At 45.6% G+C, this 19,791-nt stretch overlaps 1 protein-coding gene and 1 long non-coding RNA gene across 4 annotated transcripts in view; one reads left to right on the top strand and one right to left on the bottom strand.

Annotated features, from left to right (window-relative positions):
- The window catches only part of MAPKAPK5 (MAPK activated protein kinase 5), a 32,422-nt gene extending 14,451 nt beyond the window's left edge, over positions 1 to 17,971 (top strand). For 2 of the 3 annotated variants that reach the window (XM_079987524.1, XM_079987523.1), the window contains exons 7-14: positions 27 to 122; positions 2,257 to 2,337; positions 3,777 to 3,964; positions 4,819 to 4,939; positions 7,725 to 7,855; positions 9,130 to 9,251; positions 13,057 to 13,161; positions 13,971 to 17,971. In XM_079987524.1, coding sequence (XP_079843650.1) covers positions 27 to 122; positions 2,257 to 2,337; positions 3,777 to 3,964; positions 4,819 to 4,939; positions 7,725 to 7,855; positions 9,130 to 9,251; positions 13,057 to 13,161; positions 13,971 to 14,065 — 939 coding nt within the window. In that variant the 3' untranslated portion in view covers positions 14,066 to 17,971. The remainder of the gene's footprint in view (positions 1 to 26; positions 123 to 2,256; positions 2,338 to 3,776; positions 3,965 to 4,818; positions 4,940 to 7,724; positions 7,856 to 9,129; positions 9,252 to 13,056; positions 13,162 to 13,970) is intronic. The other variant, XM_079987525.1, reaches the window with a different exon arrangement.
- LOC307222430 lies at positions 5,107 to 6,106 on the bottom strand. Its single transcript, XR_013841759.1, has 2 exons — positions 5,730 to 6,106; positions 5,107 to 5,255 (listed from the first exon to the last, which is right to left on the bottom strand). It is a non-coding gene; the product is annotated as an uncharacterized lncRNA (long non-coding RNA).
- Positions 17,972 to 19,791: the final 1,820 nt, after the last annotated feature.

Raw genomic sequence — 19,791 nt, 5'->3', positions numbered from 1 at the left:
AAGTGTCCCTTGCTGCTTGCCTTTAGGATGCCCCAGTGAAGCTGTGTGACTTTGGATTTGCGAAGGTGGACCAGGGTGACCTGATGACACCGCAGTTCACTCCGTATTACGTAGCACCTCAGGTAAAGGATGGCTTCCACCAAGAGTGGCCCAGCTAGACCTCTTCTCTGGACATGGATAGAATTAACCTCTGTTGTCTGTGCTCTGGTAACCTTTAGGTTATATTACTGCAATGCATTATACGTGGGGCTGCCCTTGAAGATGATTGAAAACTGCTGCTGGCGTAGAATTCGGCAGCCAGGTTGCTCACTGGGGCAAGGCGGTCTGAGCATTTAACACTAATCTTGGCATGACTGCATTGGCTAACTGTTAATTTCCTGGCCCCATTCAAAGTGCTGCTTTTGATTTATAAAGCCTTATGTGGCTTAGGATCCTAGTACCACAAGGGCCCCTATATGAGCTAACCTGGACCTGTGATCATCATCTGAGACTCTTCTCTGTGTGTCCCCTCCATAGGAGGTCTGCAGGATAGCGACATGAGAAAGGGCCTTTTCAGTCATGGCTCTCTCTCTCTCTCTCTCGTGGAATGCTTGCCCAAGAGAGGCTTGCCTTTCGGTACCAGGCAAAAACATTTCCACCAGGCCTTTGGTTTTTAATTATCTGTGGTCTCCATGAATGGGTGGGATGTTTTAATCCTGCTTTTAAAAATAAGCCTATCTTTTATATTTTTCCTTTGCTGGTTTTAATGTTTTTGTTTGCTTATTCTTAGAAGTTGCTTTGAGCTGCTTTTGTAGAAAAGGTGACTAATAAGTTTAACAAATAATCATAATTGTAGCATAGATCTTCCCAGTACCGTCAGACCTTGGTTCCCAAATGCCTCCATTCTCGTACATTTCGGATCCCAAATGCCGAAAACCCAGAAGTAAATGCTCCGGGTTTTTGAACATTTTTTGGATCCCGACCGTCCAGTTGTTGAATGTTTTGGAAGTTGAATGGTCTTCCGGAATCCGGATTACGTTTGACAACCGAGGTTTGACTATACTCTGGCCTGAACTGAATGTCATCCCTTCCCAAATTTCTCTGATGCTTGTATGTTGTAATGGAACATGAATATGCACAGAACAGAGGTAGCACCATAAGAATCTGCAGAGGTAGTCCCTTGGGCCTGGTTGCTGAAAATGAAACCCCCTAATCTAAACCTCTCTATCTGGGCCACAGGACTCTTCCTGTGCCACACAACTTCTCCATTGGCCATACCCATCACCAGCCCTGTTCTGCACCCTCTCTGTGTGCTTCTGCCTGGCAGGAACATGCCCTTGAATAATGCCTCTTGCTTGCCTGGACGGAGGCTGAATCTGTGGGCGGGTGGGTGTCTAGAAACATCTGACTTTTGCATGGCTGGTATGTAGCCTTTGCATTCTGAAAGGTTGTGCACCCATGCTCTAGAAGTCCCATCAGGTAGTTCTCTGTCCAGGCCCAACAAGCCTGAATGGCACTTGGGCAATAGGGAGTGCTAGTGCACGAGAACTTTCTGGCTGAGAGCCCTGACCAGAGTAGTTGCAATATGCAAAACATTACATATGCAGCACATATGAGCCTATTTTGCCACTCAAGATGTTCTGTTCCTAGGCCCTCTACAAGACCGGGTGTCAGTGTACAAATCTTAGGCATTTCTTTTGAGCTTTGGCAACCTGAGTTTTGGTCTCACATTAAAAATAAATAAATAAAATCTTGAGTTTTCTAGCTCCTGTGTTGGTAAAAATCTGAAAATATGTCAGTAGTGCTTGTTGAAATTTTGGAGGCAAGAGGGAGGCCGAACAGTGTTCCGAGGGAATAGGGTTTTGGTGTGTTATATAACTCCTTTGCCATTATAACTAACGCAAGCAAAATAAATAAGCAGACATTTGCATTTTTTTTTTTTTTTTTTTACCATTCATGGACTTCAGCTTTTATATGCCAGAACAATGACAACTTTTATTTGTTCTGAGATCTTTGAGAGCAGCATTGCAAGAACAGTTGACAGCTACTGACGTGAGAAGCTTGCTTTTAAAAATTCCTTGTGTAAGCAGCATCAGACGCATCTATGAGCCAGTGTAACCAGCAAGTTTTGCTCCCTGCTCCGAGTCCTTGCAGCAGGTGCTGAAGTCTGGTTATGGTGAATGTTTCTTGATCACAAAGGTGTGTCTTTGATGTTTCTCTCTCCTCTTTGCTGTTAATGTCTAAAGATTGCCCATGTTCCCCCTCCACCCCCCGCAGGTACTAGAGGCACAGAGAAGGCATCAGAAAGAGAAATCTGGTATCATTCCTACCTCGCCAACGCCCTACACTTACAATAAGGTATGCTTCTCAACCCAAGTGTCCTTGGCTGTGTTTCAGGAAAACCCAGCAGCTGTCTTTCCATTTGCCTAATTATTCATGGGGAATTTTATGCCCGGCACAGAAGATGGTGGCTGGTATGGAATTCTGCTGTGTTAAGCACCATTTTTTTTGTGGTTTGTTGTTGTTGCTTTATAAAACACATGTTTTCCCCTCTAAGTTAGGGAAATGACTTAAACGTTGCAGACACCAGCTGCAGAAATCAGTTGAAATGATTTTAGAATGTTGTATTATTTTACTGTTGTTAGCCGCTCTGAGCCCGACTTCGGCTGGGGAGGGCGGGATAGAAATAAAATTTTATTATTATTACTATAATTGTGTATAGGGAAGAGGGAGTGGAAATGTGTGTCTGCATGATTACATGGCATTCTTTTGTGACCTCCAGTCAGTTTCCTGGAACTATGTACACCCTCGGTTATATTTCTCCTCCCACCATCAAGCTCTTCCTAGTGTATATTACAAACACTCTTCTGCCACCTGTTTGCATTGTACAGGAGAGACATTTGTGCAGAAAAAGAAAGGGGGGACTCTGTTGTACGCATTGATTTGCCTAATGCAAGACTTACATTTGACTTTCCCCAGTGCAGAGTTTGCCTCTTTCTTCAGTGTGGAATATTTACACAGCCACATCTATTATCAGCACTAATCATATTTGAAAGTTGCTTTTCTCACTCAAAGCAACTTGTGCTAAAATGAGTTAAGAACATCTGGTGCAAGTCTAAAAACACAGCTATACAGCTAAACAAATTGGGGCTTACTAATTGCACCCCACTAAAAGAGACCACAGTGCATCGCTTCAAAGCAAGGGTAAAAGCCCGGGTAAAGAGAAAAGCCTTTGCCTGGTTTCCAAAAATAGATAAAGACTGTGCTAAGCATGCCTCCTGGAGAGAGCATTGTGTAACCAGAGGACTACCACTGACAAGGCTCCAAGCCTCCCAACCACTCATGGAGGGGCACATAAAGAAGGCGCTTAAAGGTAAAGGGACCCCTGACCAGTTGTGGCCGACTCTGGGGTTGTGGCGCTCATCTCCCTTTATTGGCCGAGGGAGCCGGCATACAGCTTCCAGGTCATGTGGCCAGCATGACTAAGCCGCTTCTGGCGAACCAGTGCACGGAAACACTTTACCTTCCCGCTGGAGCGGTACCTATTTATCTACTAGCACTTTGACGTGCTTTCGAACTGCTAGGTTGGCAGGAGCAGGGACCGAGCAACGGGAGCTCACCCCGTCGCGGGGATTCGAACCGCCAACCTTCTGATCGGCAAGCCCTAGGCTCTCTAGTTTAGACCACAGCGCCACCCGCGTCCCTTGGGGGTGCTTGGGGGACCCTTATTCCTTCATCCCAACCCTCTCAAGTCATGCTCCATACAGAGTTAAGATTCCTTTTTATCCTTCTCCCAGAGCTGTGACTTATGGTCCCTGGGTGTCATCATTTACGTGATGCTGTGCGGCTACCCACCTTTCTACTCTAAGCACCACAGTCGGACAATTCCCAAGGACATGCGGAAGAAGATAATGACAGGGAGCTTTGAATTTCCAGAGGAGGAATGGAGCCAGATCTCTGAAATGGCAAAAGACATGGTGCGCAAGTAAGTCCCATCACCAGTGGGTTGTGCAAAACTCTCCCAGGTGGGTGAGTCATGCAGCCTGTAGTGCTTGTTGCGGGGGGGGGGGGGGTCACAGCTAATACAAGCAGGTGGAGGCTTCCATTCACATAGTGGCTACCTCCCAGGCATAAATCGGTCTCTACCACAAGTATCTTTTACCGTGGGGCAGGTGGGGTATGGCTTGGCCGAAATGGTCTTGTGGGCCAAATGGGAAGGTCCTAACAAGGCCCACAGGAGAGGTTTCCTATTCTTTTCCTGCATAATCAGAATGTGCTCTAAAATATACTGAACACTTTCCTGTGGTGTATTGTGTGGGACAGTATCAGTGTCTCGGCCACTTCTAGGGGTTGATTATTTATATATTTATTTATTTATATATTTATATGCCGTTGAACCATGAAAATATATCTCAGCGGTTTACAGCAGTATGAAAACAATAAAATCATAAAAAGTTTTAAACAACAGATGGTTCGCTATTACCTTCTTAATGAGAAAACCCACACTCCCCTGCCTGGTGCCTTCCAAGTTTTGTTGGACTACAGCTCCCGTCCGTGACCATTGGCCGTGCTGGCTGGGGCTGATGGAAGTTAGACGCCAGTACCATTTAACACACAGGACGCCAGGACGCAATGGATGTCGCCTCTCTGTAGGTGTTTGTCTCCCAAATTGACAACTTGAGCTCACTCTGTGAAGGAGGATGAAGATGGTAATCGGAGAAGAGCTGCTCAGGGTTTTATGAAGTCTAAAGGCGCACTTAGAAAAATGGAACAGGATAGGAGTGCATCTTTTAAGGAAAAGGGTTTGTGATTGATGTTTATAACTCCTTAAACTCCTAGGCTGCTGAAGGTGAAGCCGGAGGAAAGGTTGACAATAGAAGGTGTCCTGGACCATCCTTGGCTGAACTCCACGGAGGCTCTTGATAACATTTTGCCCTCTGCCCAGTTAATGATGGACAAGGTTGGTACTATTTTTGACTTTCCTAAATAGATTGTTTTTAAGGATGAAGGAACATTGGTCAGCAGAAAATTATCCCAGCCCATCTGCTTGTCTAGGCCAGTATTTGCAATGGCGATATTCTCCCAAGCGTCTTGTGAGCAAGGATAAATACTTCTCCTCTTTCTTTCTTTTTAATAAAATAAATATTTTTGCCTTTATTAACATTACTAACAACCCAAAAATGTGGTAGCAGGCTATTGCATCATACCACACACAAAGCAAACAAGCAGTAAATAGTAAGAGAAAGAAATGGGGACACATCCATATACAGTGGTGCCTCGCAAGACGAAAAGAATCCGTTCCGCGATTCTCTTCGTCTAGCAGTTTTTTTGTCTTGCGAAGCAAGCCCATTGACGGCTTAGCGGCTTAGCGGCTTTTAGCTGTACAGTGGTGCCCCGCAAGACGAATGCCTCGCAAGACGGAAAACCCGCTAGACGAGAGGGTTTTCCGTTTTGGGGGCGCTTCGCAAAACGAATTTCCCTATGGGCTTGCTTCGCAAGACGAAAATGTCTTGCGAGTTCCTGCAGGTTTTTTCCCCTTTTTCCCCCTTTTCCTAAGCCGCTAAGCCGCTTATCAGCTGATCCGCTGATAAGCCGCTTAACAGCTGATCGCTAAAAGCCGCTAAACCGCTAATAGCGCTAATCCGCTAAGCTTTCAATGGGCTTGCTTCGCAAGACGAAAAAACCGCTATACGAAGAGCCTCACGGTTTGGATTAATTTCGTCTTGCGAGGCACCACTGTAATTCAAAACATCCACATTTCCTGAGCTGGCATGGATGGTGAATGTTGAGCTTCTAAATCTGAAGCAAAGGAAATAAAACTCCCCCAGATGAAGTAAAAGTGTTCTGGATCCCCCTGGAAACACATGGTTTACAGGTAGGTTTTTCATACATGACGTAACTTGTCCTCATGAACACTGGAGTGTTAGTCAGTTTGCGCCATTTGCTGTTGCTGTTGGGGAAAACTGGACCCAAGAGGTGTCCCTCCTGTTGCTGTTTAAAGTTGCAGAGCAAAGATTCGTAATCCTAGGCGACCCATATGTGGTGCTGGGCAGGTTGCAAGGGCAGGAAATTCCAGAGCTGAGGGACAGCCACTAAGGCAAGCTTCCTCAACCTCGTCCCTCCAGATGTTTTTTGGCCTACAACTCCCATGATCCCCAGCTAGTAGGACCAGTGGTCAGGGATGATGGGAATTGTAGTCTCAGAACATCTGGATGGCCGAGGTTGAAGGAAGCCTGCACTAAGGTCACTTCTTTGAACACCCTTAAAGTCCTGACTAAGCACAGGACTCTCAAGAGGGGATGTCTTAAAAGCCGAGTTCGATTTTAGGAGCGGACGCAATCCTCTTGTGCCTGCTGCTCCCTCCCCTCCACGGGCTTTGGATGTCAGAGCCAGGGCAGACACTGGAGCACCGATGGCAGTGTGGTTCTAATAACACATCCCTGTTCAAAGGCAGGTTGTCACATTCCCTTGAAGCTTCCAAAATGATGTTGTTTGACAGCTGACCATGCTGTTACGGAGCCCACTTCCAGGAGATCTGAAATTGTTCACCCAAGCGCTGTCTGTCTGTGCTGTTGATGGAAACCTTGCATGGCAAGTTCATGCCAAGCGCTTTCTAGTTAGAGGGTTTTGTAAATCGCTCCCTCTTGTCAAGAAGTAATCTAAATACAGTGGACACTTGGGTTGCAAACGTGATCCGGGCGGGATGCACGTTCGCAACCCACAGCATTCACAACCCGCAGTGGCACGTCTGTGCCATAGCTGTCAAGTGTCCCTTATTTGAAGGGGCAGTCCCTTATTCCAGCACCATGTCCCGCTGCTGTCCCTTATTGATGGATGTCCCTTAAATGTCCCTTAAATGATGTCCCTTAAATTTCAAAGGAAGCAGCTCCTCTCCCTCCCTGCTGGCCAGGGAGGAGGGAGGCTCCAACTGTGTTGCTTGGCTGTGTTGCTCACCCAATCAGAAGTCTAAGAACGACTGGGGGGTGGAGCTTGCATGCCTTGTGTGTGGCTAGTTAATGCAAGCTGAGGGGTTTTTGGAATGCTGGACGCCATTTTGTTGCACGTGCTGCTGCAAACTTTGCAGTGCAAAGCCAGGCCGGGGAGCCATCTTAAGTTGAGGCTGCATAGGCCTTGTGGTGCATGTGATTCAGATTCTATTCAGTTGGTTGGACAGTGTTCTCAAAGCTACCAGCATGAGTTTGACCAGACTGCAGAAGGACAGGAAGACTGGAGTGCCTGGAACAGGTGAGGCTGCAGGTCCCTTATTTTGGCTGCTGGTCCCTTATTTTCAAGGCTGCTGGTCCCTTATTTTCAAATCTGTAAGTTGACAGCTATGGTCTGTGCACGTGTGGGTTGCGATTCGGTGCTTCTGCACATGCGCAAAGCGCGATTTAGCGCTTCTGCGCATGTGCAACCTCCAAGACCCGGAAGTAACCCGTTCCAGTACTTCCAGGTTTCGGCATGTCTGTAACCCAAAAATACCGCAACCTGAAGTCTGTAACCCGAGGTATGGCTGTATTAGGCTGCTGAGTGATCATTCTGAGCCAACCTTATTTTGGGGTCTGCATCCCTTGGGGTGGCTCGCATCTCTCTGTGGCCTTCAGGAAGCAGGTGCTGACTCAGGCTTAACACTCTTCTTGCGGTTGGTTTCTGTTATCACTTCTATGCGTTCATTCATAACCTGACTTGTGACTTCTTTGCCTCCCTCTTCTCTCTTGCCCCCCGCCCCGCCCTTACTGTACCAGGCAATGGTTGCTGGGATTCAGCAAGCACACGCAGAGCAGCTGGCCAACATGAGGATCCAGGATCTCAAAGTCAGCCTCAAGCCCCTCCATTCTGTCAACAACCCTATCCTGCGCAAGAGGAAGCTGCTGGGGTAAATATCCCAGAGCAAAGGCTACAGGAGGGGGCAGTACAAGGACAGGGGAAGGAAAGAGCTGAAAAGAGCTTAAATGCTTATTAGGGAAGAAGAGTGAGAGAAGCCTTGCAGAGTGGGGATGGGAACTCGTGGCGTTCCGGACATGGTTGGACTCCAGCCGCCATCAGACCCAGTCAGCATGGACAGCAGTCAGGCATGAGTGGGAATTGCAGCCTAATACCTGGATGGCCACAGGCTCCAAACTCCCGGCCCCCCAATAAAAAAATCTGCTAAAGCAAGAAACTTGTCCTTGAGAAGGAGCTGGCCTGTGTGGCCTGTTTGAAAAACACAGCGGACACCGGTCTTGGAGGTCTTGTTTAGGGAATCTTTTAATGTTTGATGTATTAGAGTATTTTAATATTTTTTTGGAAGCCGCTCAGAGTGGCTGGGGAAGCCCAACCAGATGGGCAGGGTATAAATAATTTATTATTATTATTATTATTATTATTATTATTATTATTATTATTATTATAGTATTCCGCTTCCTCCAGAGCAGGGATGGGGAGCCTGCAGCTCTCCAGATGTTTTTGGGCTCCTGGCCACATTGGTCCCAGCCACAAGTCCCCCACTGCTATAGCAGAGGAGCTGGGGACCTGCCCAAAAGCGGACAAGTGGGGCTAGGAAAGTCATGGGCATTGGGGGTTGGGATGGTGTATTGCTCTTGAGGGTGGCTCCCTTCTGGAAGGAGAAAGAGTTGCTCTGAAGCTCTTCTTGCCCATCAAGACAGTGAAAGGGAAGAACAGCAAAGGGAAGAGGAGAGCTTTTTTTAAAAAAAAAAGAAGGGAAAATTGTTTTACTTTCAATATCTTCATCATAATCTGCAGTAATGGATGCATGATGCTGTTGGGAGAATTTCTTCACAGCCACTAAATATGTGCTTGGCAGGAAGGAAAATTGTTTTTCTTTCAGCGTCTTCATCATAATCCACAGTAATGGATGCATGATGCTGTTGGGAGAATTTCTTGATAGCTACTAAATATGTGCTTGGCAGGGAGCTGGAGTGGTGGGGAATCCCAGAAGATGGAATAAGTGTAGAAGGAGGGAACAAGCTCAAAGGCAAGGAATCTCCATCTTGGTCGCTCCCTTACCTCCGGCACAAGCTTTTTTATGGGCGGCTAATGTCTTTCTTAGGCAAAACAAGAACCCAGAACTCACACCTGATATTAGCTGAAGGAGGCTCTGGGAGACCCTGAAGCTTGGGGCACTCACATTTCTCCCCTGTCTCATTACAGAACGAAACCGAAGGACAGCGTGTATATCCACGATCCTGAGAACAGCAGCGAAGACTCCAATGTCGCCCTGGAAAAGCTCCGTGACGTGATTGCCCAGTGCATCCTGCCACAGGCTGGTAAAGGTCGCAGATTTTAAGACAAGCTGTGTTTGTGGGAGAGGGAGATGGTGGGAGGGCCGCAGGTCGCCTGTGCTTTTGAACCCTTTTTCCAACAGCCACAGTTTGCACGTCACACTGGTTTACAGCAGCATGGAAGCATAACGGTACACGCAGGTCCTGCTTACCGAAAACAGTGCATTCCCTGGAAATCATTGGTTAGGCGAGCATTTGCCTAATGAGTCCGTGATTTCCATTATGATACAATACAATACAATACAATACAATACAATACAATACAATACAATACAATACAATACAATACAATACGATAATCTTTATTGTCATTGTCCCATACAGAACAACGAAATTGAAAAATCTAAATAAAACATTCAAAACCCAACAAGTCTATTATCCCAGCTATCCCAACCTGGTTAGCCCCCTAAAAACTCTGATACCCCATTTTTAAATACAGTATACTCCCATAGAGACTCCTTACACTGCGTTTAAAACCAAAATCGGATTTGGGTAGAAACTGTTTCTCAGGTGGCTAGTCCTAGTCTTTATAACCATGTACCTTCTTCCAGAAGGCAGAAGCTGAAAGAGATAATTTCCGGGGTGCGTACTATCCTGCACTAACTCTGCAGCTTTCTTATGGCACCTGGAAGCATAGATTTGATCCAAGGTGGGAAGCGTGCCCCTAATTATTCTCTCCACAGTCTTTACAACCTTGGACAGCATTGTTTTTCCCCTGACCGTGCAGCTCCCAAACCACACACAGAGACCATAAGTTAATACACTCTCCACAGTACAATGGTAAAATGCCATCAAGAGGTCCTTTGAGAGATTGTTTTCCGGAGGATTCCATTGTTTTCTATGGGAACATTTCTAATCCATTATCTCTCCCACCCCCCTTCTCACCATGGTTTCTTCCTAAAATGGCTGCAGCCAAGCAGCGAGAAAGAGAAACAAAGGAAAAACAAATTTGTCTTATCTCTCCTGCTCCCTGATTTGTTTAATCTCGCTCTCTGCTCCCTCTCTCTCTGGTTGCTGCACCAAAATAGCTGTCTTTGATCAGCAAACAAGTACAGAAGTGGGCAAGCTGTGGCTGTTTGAATATCTGAATCGGCCATGTGTATAACAAGATTGGGGCATCATTCTTTGTGTTCGGATAAGCGAATATGCGGATAACAAATGGGCAGATAGCGAAACCTACGTGTATAATATCTCACAACACAGCCAGAGTAACAGTGCGGGAGAACATTTACTGGAACGAGCTAATAAGAACAGGAAAATGTAAAATGTCTGTGTGAGGGATAACACTGAAGTTACCAGGTGGGCTTCCTTCAAAACAACATTTCATAAGTAGGGCACCACAACTGAGAACTTACACCCCCTGTTGATTGTATTTTCTTTATCTAGAAATGGAACTCTTCGTTACTGAGTGTTCACACATTAAAGTTTTCTCTCTGTCTGACGTGTGTATCTGTTGTAAGGACAGCTGTGTCTGGCCCAGTGACCTTGTCAAAGGCCTAGACTGGCCCCATATCCCAAACTATCCCTCTGTCTCCCTCTACTGGCCACTTACCATTTCACCACCACTGACATGCAATTAATACTGGTTTCTAGACTTTCCCAGCATTCTGCTCTGGGAGTGGAACTGAAAAATAATGCATATTTTACATCCCACTTTTCTGTCTTCAAAAACAAAAAGGCGGCTAACAAAATGTTTTTTTAGAAAGCCATTAAAGCAAGTTAATGTAGCAAGACCTCCGGGTGTAGGGTGGTATAGAAATTCAGTGAATAATGATGATAAAATACTACTTTTACATGCGGTGAGATATGCTTGCCTTGGAATCCACCCAGAGCAGAACACGGATAGTTAAACATATGTTTAATTCAGTAGCGTAACAGTCAGAACAAGCAGCCTTTATATCTTGCGTTAACGTTGTAGCTCTAGTTTCCTGATCTAGCATAACTTCAGTTCCATAATGGCTATTATACTATATCCCTCATCTCATTTCTCTTTGTGTGTGTGTCCTTCGCAGCCACTCTCTCCCCCCTCGCTGTCATTTCCCCAACAGACAGACTCTTACCTGCCAGCCTCAGTCCCCGCAAGGCTCCATACCATTCCCCTCCTGTCAAATCATTTCCTCACTTGCTCTTCTGTCACAGCAGCTCTTAGCCATGTGTTGGAAGGCCGCCACCAACACGACCAGGCAGGCCTTGTCTTAGGAGCATTGCATGACAGGTGCAGTGATTGAAAAGGCCTTCTGTGAATAGCCACACGGCCTTGTGCTTCCTAGTTATCCAGAAAAACCAAGGGCGCCTTTCTTTATGGTTCCTGCCCTCCTGCCTGCACATCCTTATAAAATCTTGATGCTAGGCTGGTGCAGTGGCGTAGCGTGGGTTGTCAGCACCCGGGGCAAGGCAAGTAATTTGCGCCCCCTAACCCGTGGATTTGCGCCCCCTAACCCTACCCCTAACCCTAACCCCCAGATGTTGCGCCCGGTGCGGCCGGGCCCCCCTGCACCCCCACACTATGCCACTGGGCTAGTGCCTTTCTGAGTCGAGGCCCTCATTCTTTGGAATTTGCCATGGGGATGTCAGGCCAAGCTCCTTCACTCCTGGCATTTAGGCACCTTGTCAAAATGCACATCTTAGGCGTCTTCTTTACGTTACTGGTTCTGATCTGATTTTAACTGTTGTTTCGTTGCTGATTTTGTATTTTTAACTGCAGGTCGTAAGCTGGTTAAATAAAAATGGGCCCTTCTTCCACCATCTCCCTTTCACTTATTCCCACAGTAAAACTGGTGATGAAAGGAAGAATAGTGGTAACTTGTGTCCCATCCCCCCTGCCTTTTCACTCCATGTTGAGCAGCTGGGGAGGTGGGCAAGCACTGCAAAGAAATGGGAAAGAGCAGAAAACAAACTGGGAAATAAAAAAAAGAGCTGTTAAAATCCATATGGAAAAGTCAGCTCCAGGAACGGGCAAATTCCTAGTGTGTTTCTGCTATATCTTTACAAACAGGAAAGTGCAGCTCAGCCTGGTTAAGTTAACTACAGCAATTATTATTATTATTATTATTATTATTATTATTACTACATATTTACACCCTGCTTTGCTCCCAAGTTGGGACTCAAGGCGGCTCACAACATTGTAAAATACAAAAAAAAAAAACCAAAAAAATAGTACAAAACGATGATTGAAATACATCTAAACACATTTAAAAGCCAACCATTAAAGTAGTTTGTCCTCACAGTGGCCCAGTTGTCAGCATCATCTTGGTTTCCAAAGGCCTGTCGGAATAAGAAGGTCTTAACCCTGCTGGCAGAAGGATAACTAAGATGGAGCAAATCTAACCTCTCTTGGCTTTGTTGGATTAATTGTACCTGTCAGGTAGCTTCACTGGATTACGTTTATGAAGGAGCAAATAGGAAAACTTTCCCTTGAGAGGCACTTACTCAAAAATGGACTTGAAACTTAAAAGGTTTTGGATTGTGGCTTTTCTGGATGGCAAGGACCCTCCCCACTGCAAACAGCCAGTGAACCCCCCAGGATTCCCTCTCCTGAATGCCTCTTATGTGATTTCTACGATGGGGCAAAGTTATGGGACCTCTGCAGACATCAGAGTTACGAGATCTGTGGCCTTGTGCATTCCCCTGCCCATTGACCCCCCCCACACTTTTATTTTGGGGCTGAACCGCAGAACATTTGATGCATCTGCACTGCTGTGGGGTTGGGGGTACAGTTGCCCTTCTCCTCCCATCTGTGCAGCCTGGCGTGGGCTGTGAGGGACCCTCCTGTGACGCTTTTCCCATTCTGAAACAGGTGAGAATGAAGACGAGAAGCTGAACGAGGTGATGCTGGAAGCCTGGAAATATAACAGGGAGTGTAAATTGTTGCGAGACACGCTGCAGACCTTCAGCTGGAACGGTAAATATTTCTTGGCATTAAAAAAGAGCAGGGAGCCCAGCCTCAAGAGGCCTTAAGCACAGCTGAGCGCCCCTTCTGCCCCACTCTCTGGTTTCCCCAGCCTTGATATCACCTCCACTCGACATAATCTGTCTCATGGAGTTGTGAAAATAAAGAGGGACGTTCTGTGTATGCACTCTTTAGCTCCTTGGAGGTCAGTCAGGATCCAAATGTGATAACAAGAGTCGTGTGAAGCTGCAGCTCTCTGTCCATGCTCAGTGATGGCTCTGTTATCGCCGTACTGAACTGTTTGCAAAAAAAACTTGCCAGCTTTTGTTAACTTCAGGAACTGTTGCAAAGGCTGAAAAGGGCCGTCCTTCAAGTTCTGCTTAGAACCAAGAGACACCTCCTCTGACTTGATTCTTTGCCTGGCCTATGGTTGCATCAACACATAATGCTAAGCCATGGTTTGTTTTAACCATTTGCTCTGTAAACCACAAGTCGCCCTTCATATAGGCAAAGAAATCATAGCTGCTTAGCTGCTGCTGTTGCCTTGTGCCTCTGTAGCTTGGTATCTGGAGTGGGGTGGCTAAGCAAACCATGGTCAACCAGGGCTGTTCAGTTCAGACACAGTGCCAAACCATAGTTAAAGCCAGCCACAGTTTGTAAGCCAGCAAAAAATCATTGCTTCACATTTTGGTTTGTTGCCAGGAGGCAAGCCATGGTTTCATGTCGTATTTGAACTAAGCCAATGAATGCATTTAATAGTGTCTTTCTTTTTCCCCATTTCACCAGTTTGGGACTAACCAAGGTCATGTCTTCTATTTTAGGCAGAGGATTCACAGACAAAGTGGACCGACTAAAACTTGCAGAAATTGTGAAACAAGTTATTGAAGAACAGACAAACTCCCATGACTCTCAGTAGCTGGAGCTGCCTATTCTTAACAAAGCAAAAACACCCCTCCTTTTTTTTAACCATTTGAGATTTCTCCTTTAAAATGTAAAAAAGTATTTTTATGTAAATTAATAAATCACAATTATTTCATTTAAATTTTCATGCAGCTTGAGAAATGCTGTATAGATGTAGATAACGAGAATCATTGGTACTGTAATATTTTTTTAAAAGCTCAGTTCCTCAGAATATATATATATATATATAATATAATTTTTATGTACCGTTTTAACACATGACTGTTAGACGGGGCAAATTATGATTGTCTTCTTTTCAATAACCAGATGCTGTCTTCTCTCCCTCCAGCTGCCTGTATCAAATAGTTAACAGCCTGTATCACTTAGCCTTGTTCTATCTCTGCCCTTTGCATTCAGCTCAGTAAATTACTTGAACTTAGCACTGAAGGATACGAACAGCATGATTGTCCTTTGCAACTTTTCTTCCAAGGCAGCTGCTTTGATGGCAGAAGAGCTGGCTGTGGAGGGTGACCCAAAGAGCCTCTAGCAGAGGCAGCCTGCCTGCTCCTGGGTCTCGAGTTTCATGCTGCCCCTCTTCCCCACCTATCCCACTTCTGAAGCTGAAAAAGGACAGAAACCGGCCCTCTAACCTGGATAGGTTGGTTTTCTTCCTTTCCTTTTTTAAAACAAATTCATTTAACAAAGATCTGTACATATTTCTAGTTTTTTATCTTACGACACGTTTGCGTTTTACGACTTGACGGATGACGGTTTTATAGAATTATTTTGGTACAATCCCTTGTGCCGTTTAGCCTGTAAAGTGCCGCTTCAAGGCTTCTTAGGAGCTGTTGACTTTTCACGTGGATACTTTTTCATTGCTCACTCACTTCTGGGATTGTTTACACTTGGTTTCCTGAGCCATATTGCCTCATCAGTTGCTATGCTCCATTTTTTGTCCTTTTACCGCTATTTAGCTCATTGCTCACTAGCTGCCTCTGCCATAATTTTGTGTAAGTCAGGACTGGAACCCTTGCCTAACAAGGATGCTGTCTCAATGTGTAACAGCCTTTTTCTTAGTTCTTTCCAACAATTCCCAGTGGAAAGTATTAAACTGATTGGTAAATTTTCAGGTGGGTGCCCTATGTTTTTTGGTTTCGGTCTTCGGCGCTGACAGCTGTGCGATCAGGCTGGGAGGAAGGTACGTCAACAGGTCACCCTCCATGCTTCTTCACAGCTAATAAATTGGGGCAAGGCGTAAGTACAAAACCATGAGAGCCAGTGTGGTGTAGTGGTTAAGAGCGGTAGTCTTGTAATCTGGTGAACCGGGTTCGCGTCTCCGCTCCTCCACATGCAGCTGCTGGGTGACCTTGGGCCAGTCACACTTCTTTGAAGTCTCTCAGCCTCACTCACCTCACAGAGCATTTGTTGTGGGGGAGGAAGGGAAAGGAGAATGTTAGCCGCTTTGAGACTCCTTAAAGGGAGTGAAAGGCGGGATATACAAATCCAAACTCCTCCTCTTCTTCTTCATGATCTGACTTGGACACTAAGAGCACGCACCAGGAAACTATTGGAGAAGCCCTTCTCTGGACATGCCCACAAGACAAATGTCAAGAGAAGATGGGCCTTCTGAAGTCTTGCTCACAGCAGGATTATATTCACTGCTGCTGTGCAGAGCGAGGTTCATAGAATTAGAATTGGCCCAAAGGGTCGTCTATTCCAACCTCCTGCACTGCAGATGGAGGCTTCTACTTACAAGAGCAATGCTGAAGTGGAAAGAGGCTCTTCAATGCTCTTCCAAAGTTCCAGGTGAGGTGAATCTTTACCACCAGCTTGTCAACTGGAATTTACTTCTGTGTGGGAACATCAAACTATCCAGAAGCCAATGTCTCTGGTCCTGTTCTCAGTGAAATAAACAGCAGCGTCTTCCCTTTCAGTATTGTTCTGCTCTGAAAATTGGCACCCGTATTCTTCAAGAATTTGACACACACCTTTGTTTTGGAACCACTGTTCCTCGATTTCTCTCGCCATGGAGGGCATTACGAGTGACTGGCTTGCAGTGGTGTGATGAAGAACTTGCAACAGTGGTTGTCTTGCCATTTTCTGCAGAAATTCTGTGACAACTTACATGTGCAAAGAGTAGACTGTGGTGAAACAAGTGTGGCTTTGAGGATGTTCTTAAATTCCAGTAGCTGACCCCCTCCCCGCTAGCATAAGCAGTTCCCAGAATGCTCTGCTTTCACCACTCTGGTTAACAAGACTTGGCAACTCTTGCCAGATCCGTCACTTTGAACATAAGGAAAAAATGGATTAGATTAAGGTTAGTATGGCAACTTGAGGTTGAAGATCAAATGCTGTTATTCCCCCCCCCTTTATTACAAAAGATTAATTTTATTTCCTTAACTGTTTTAAGTGGGTTTATTTTTAAAAAATGCCTTGTTATGCTTCCAGCATATCTTATTTTAAAGGAGATTAAATGACTGAGATCTCTGGGTTGGTTTTGGTTCTAAGTATGTGTTTCATAATACAATACAAGGCAAGGCAGATATTGGATAGGAGTTTTGCTTTCAACGGACAAGTCCATGGGGAGTAGGTTGCTGAGGAAGAATTCTTGAAAATACCAACAGCCCACTCAGTAGCTCAACCACTAAGCATGTGTAGAACTTAGGCATGGGTATTTTGTTTACTTCAGAGGAATACTCGCACGGATTTGCCGTCACTTTTGAAATAAACTAGGGGAGCCCTTGCAGGAAAGAGAGCTTCATACATACATAGGAAACCTCTGCATCAGTAGCTGTTTTCTGAGTTGGGTGGACAGAAAGCAGTAAGCAAAATGGGACAAAATGAGTTGTGCAACCTTCTGTTTTTCCACCCTGGCAGTGCTTCTGGGATAATGGCTCTAGCCACCTTCCCCAACCACGTCCTCCACATTTTTTGGACTGCAACTTGTATCATCCTTTTTTAAAAAATAGTTTTCGTTTTCTAATATGCAAAAAGCAGTAATAGCAATAATAAAGGAAGCAGAGAAAAAGTGATCTAAACAAGAAAGGGAATGGAATGCTATGAGGTGAGAGAAGGGAGTGCTAGTACTCCAAAAACAGCATTATAATTCCAGACGATTGTCCTTCATAAGCATATTATCCAAAGGAAACCCTGAGGTAGCTGCCAGTTGTGTTCCTTTAAAGTATGATGCAATAGAAGGTTTTAGAAAAGCTGTCCTTCGCTTTCGGATTGCGCAGGGTTCAGCTGCATTTTGTTATAATTTCTTCCGTTAAAGCAATGGTCCAGATCTGGTGGTACCAGGAGTCTTGCAAGTCTCCTGCAGCTGACTTCCAGCGTTTGGCCGAACCAACTTGACAGTTGGCCATGCTGTATGGTTGACCCAAGTTGTAGTCCAACAAATCTGGAGGGCATCAAGTTGGGGAAGGCAACTATAGAGGATTTGTGTGTACGGAAAACTTCCAACTTTCCCTTTGGCCAGAAAAAAACCTGTTTGCCAAGGTACCAGATTCATAACAGCACCTGCCAATCATTTGTGGAACTGGAAATTCAGGTGGGTTTCTTTTTTTCTGATGCAATGTTTTCCACATTTATTTTCCCTGTTGGAATTTTCTGAGCAACCCCTCACTAAGGTAGGCATCATGTTCCAACTAGCTAATATGAGCTTGTCTGGTTTGTTATTCAGAGTAGCAGAGACTTGTCCAGGAAAGGGGAGTTTGTTCTGAGGCTGGCTGGCAGCATGGGTGTAGCTGTGAATCCTAAATTCAATCGTCGTTCTCTCAAAATCTTCTTTCTTCACCATTTCAGTGTGTCTTTTTGTTGTACCATGGTTCGGTTCTCTTCCCCTGCCCATCAGTATTATTATATAAATGTAAATATTATGCATTGGTGTACATAAATAATTTTACTAAAACTTTTAAAAGTATCTGGCTCTTGTTGTTTTTGTTTTTGTTTTTAAAAAGTTTTCGAAATTAAATTGCAGATTAGCATTTTAGCAACGGGTATCGTCTCAAGATCAGTCGAGTGCCCTCATGGCCAGATAGCCAGTTTCCCCAGCCATCTTCTGCATGGCAAAATTGGGCAGAGTAAAAAGTCTTTCTGCATTTTGCAGAATAATGAGGTCTGTTGCTAAACTCCACCAGTTTATGATGAAGGGCTTCCCATTGCTCATGTCATGCATTCAGAGCTTGTTGGCATTGACAGTTTGGCTTATGAGGGTGCAGATCTAAATCAGAGGTGGGGAACCTGTTCTTTACATATGTTGGCAGACTCCCAATTCCTGTCCACCCCAACCTGCAAGGACAGGTATATGATAGAAATTGGAGTCTTGGAGATCTCCCATCCCTGGTCTAAATGCTCTTTCCATCACAGTTTTGTCAGTTGCCCCAATATTTTAAGTATGTATATATGTTGCAAAGCGTTGGAATAAAGGACTAGACCAGTTCAAAGCGGCCTAGACTAGTTCAAACCAGTTTGGACCAGCACAAATCAGCATGGACCGGTTCAAACCAGCCTAGACCTGTTGCAACCAGTCTGAGCTACTTCCAACCAGTCTTGGCCAGTTCTCTGACGTTATCCGATTCACTCGAAAATGGTTCCAAACTGTTGCAAATTGTCCCCTGAAAGGTTTGGCTGTGGAAAGAGAAAGGTTTACAGTGGTGCCCCGCAAGACGAATGCCTCACAAGACGGAAAACCCGCTAGACGAAAGCGTTTTCCGTTTTGGAGGCGCTTCGCAAAACGAATTTCCTATGGGCTTGCTTCGCAAGACGAAAATGTATTGCGAGTTCCTGCGGGTTTTTTCCCCTCCCCCCCCTTTCCTAAGCGCTAAGCCGCTTATCAGCTGATCCGCCAAGCCGCTTATCAGCTGATCCGCTAAGCCGCTTATCAGCTGATCCACTAAGCCACTTATCAGCTGATCCGCTAAGCCGCGAATAGCGCTAATCCGCTAAGCCGCTAATGGGCTTGCTTCGCAAGACGAAAAGACCGCAAGACGAAGAGACTCGCGGAACGGATTCTTTTCGTCTTGCGAGGCATCACTGTATATCATAGGTCAAACAATCATCCCTCAAGGCCTTAACCTGCAGAAAAACATTTTTTTGAAAAAAAATCCCTAACCCGCGACAATTTCAGTAAAAATCTGATTCACTCAAAAATGGTGCCAGACTTTTGCAAATTGTCCCCCTTCAGCACTTCACAGTCCTGCTGGAAACCAACGCTTGAATCCAAGGCTGTCTATTGGAAGGCGAATTTGGAGGGTGTGCAGGGAGGAGCACACCCTACTGTGAAGAAGAGGGGGGAATCCCGTTGGGAAAGGAAGAGTGCTGCTGCGCTGGGGGAAGAGCAATGGCGCCTACAACCTGTTGCCAAAATCTACGCTGCTCTTCCCTGGGATACATGTTCCAGATTCACTCCTGGCCCCCAAGGAAAGGGGGTCAGACTTGGTTTATTCAGCTGATTAAATAAGAGACAATTGACTTCTCAGGTCAGAAAAAGGGTCTGCAATACTTCCAATTTTTGTTACACCCCCCCCCCCAGCCTTTGAAGAGCATCCTTTCTTAAAGACTATCTACACCTCCTGCGGAACGCAGGTGGCGCTGTGGGTTAAACCACAGAGCCTAGGACTTGCCGATCAGAAGGTCGGCGGTTCGAATCCCCGCGACGGCGTGAGCTCCTGTTGCTCAGTCCCTGCTCCTGCCAACCTAGCAGTTCGAAAGCATGTCAAAGTGCAAGTAAACGGCGTTTCC

Source organism: Podarcis cretensis (assembly GCF_951804945.1).
Source record: "Podarcis cretensis genome assembly, chromosome: 8".
NCBI classification, from domain to species: domain Eukaryota; kingdom Metazoa; phylum Chordata; class Lepidosauria; order Squamata; family Lacertidae; genus Podarcis; species Podarcis cretensis.
This window is presented reverse-complemented; position numbering and strand designations above follow the sequence as displayed.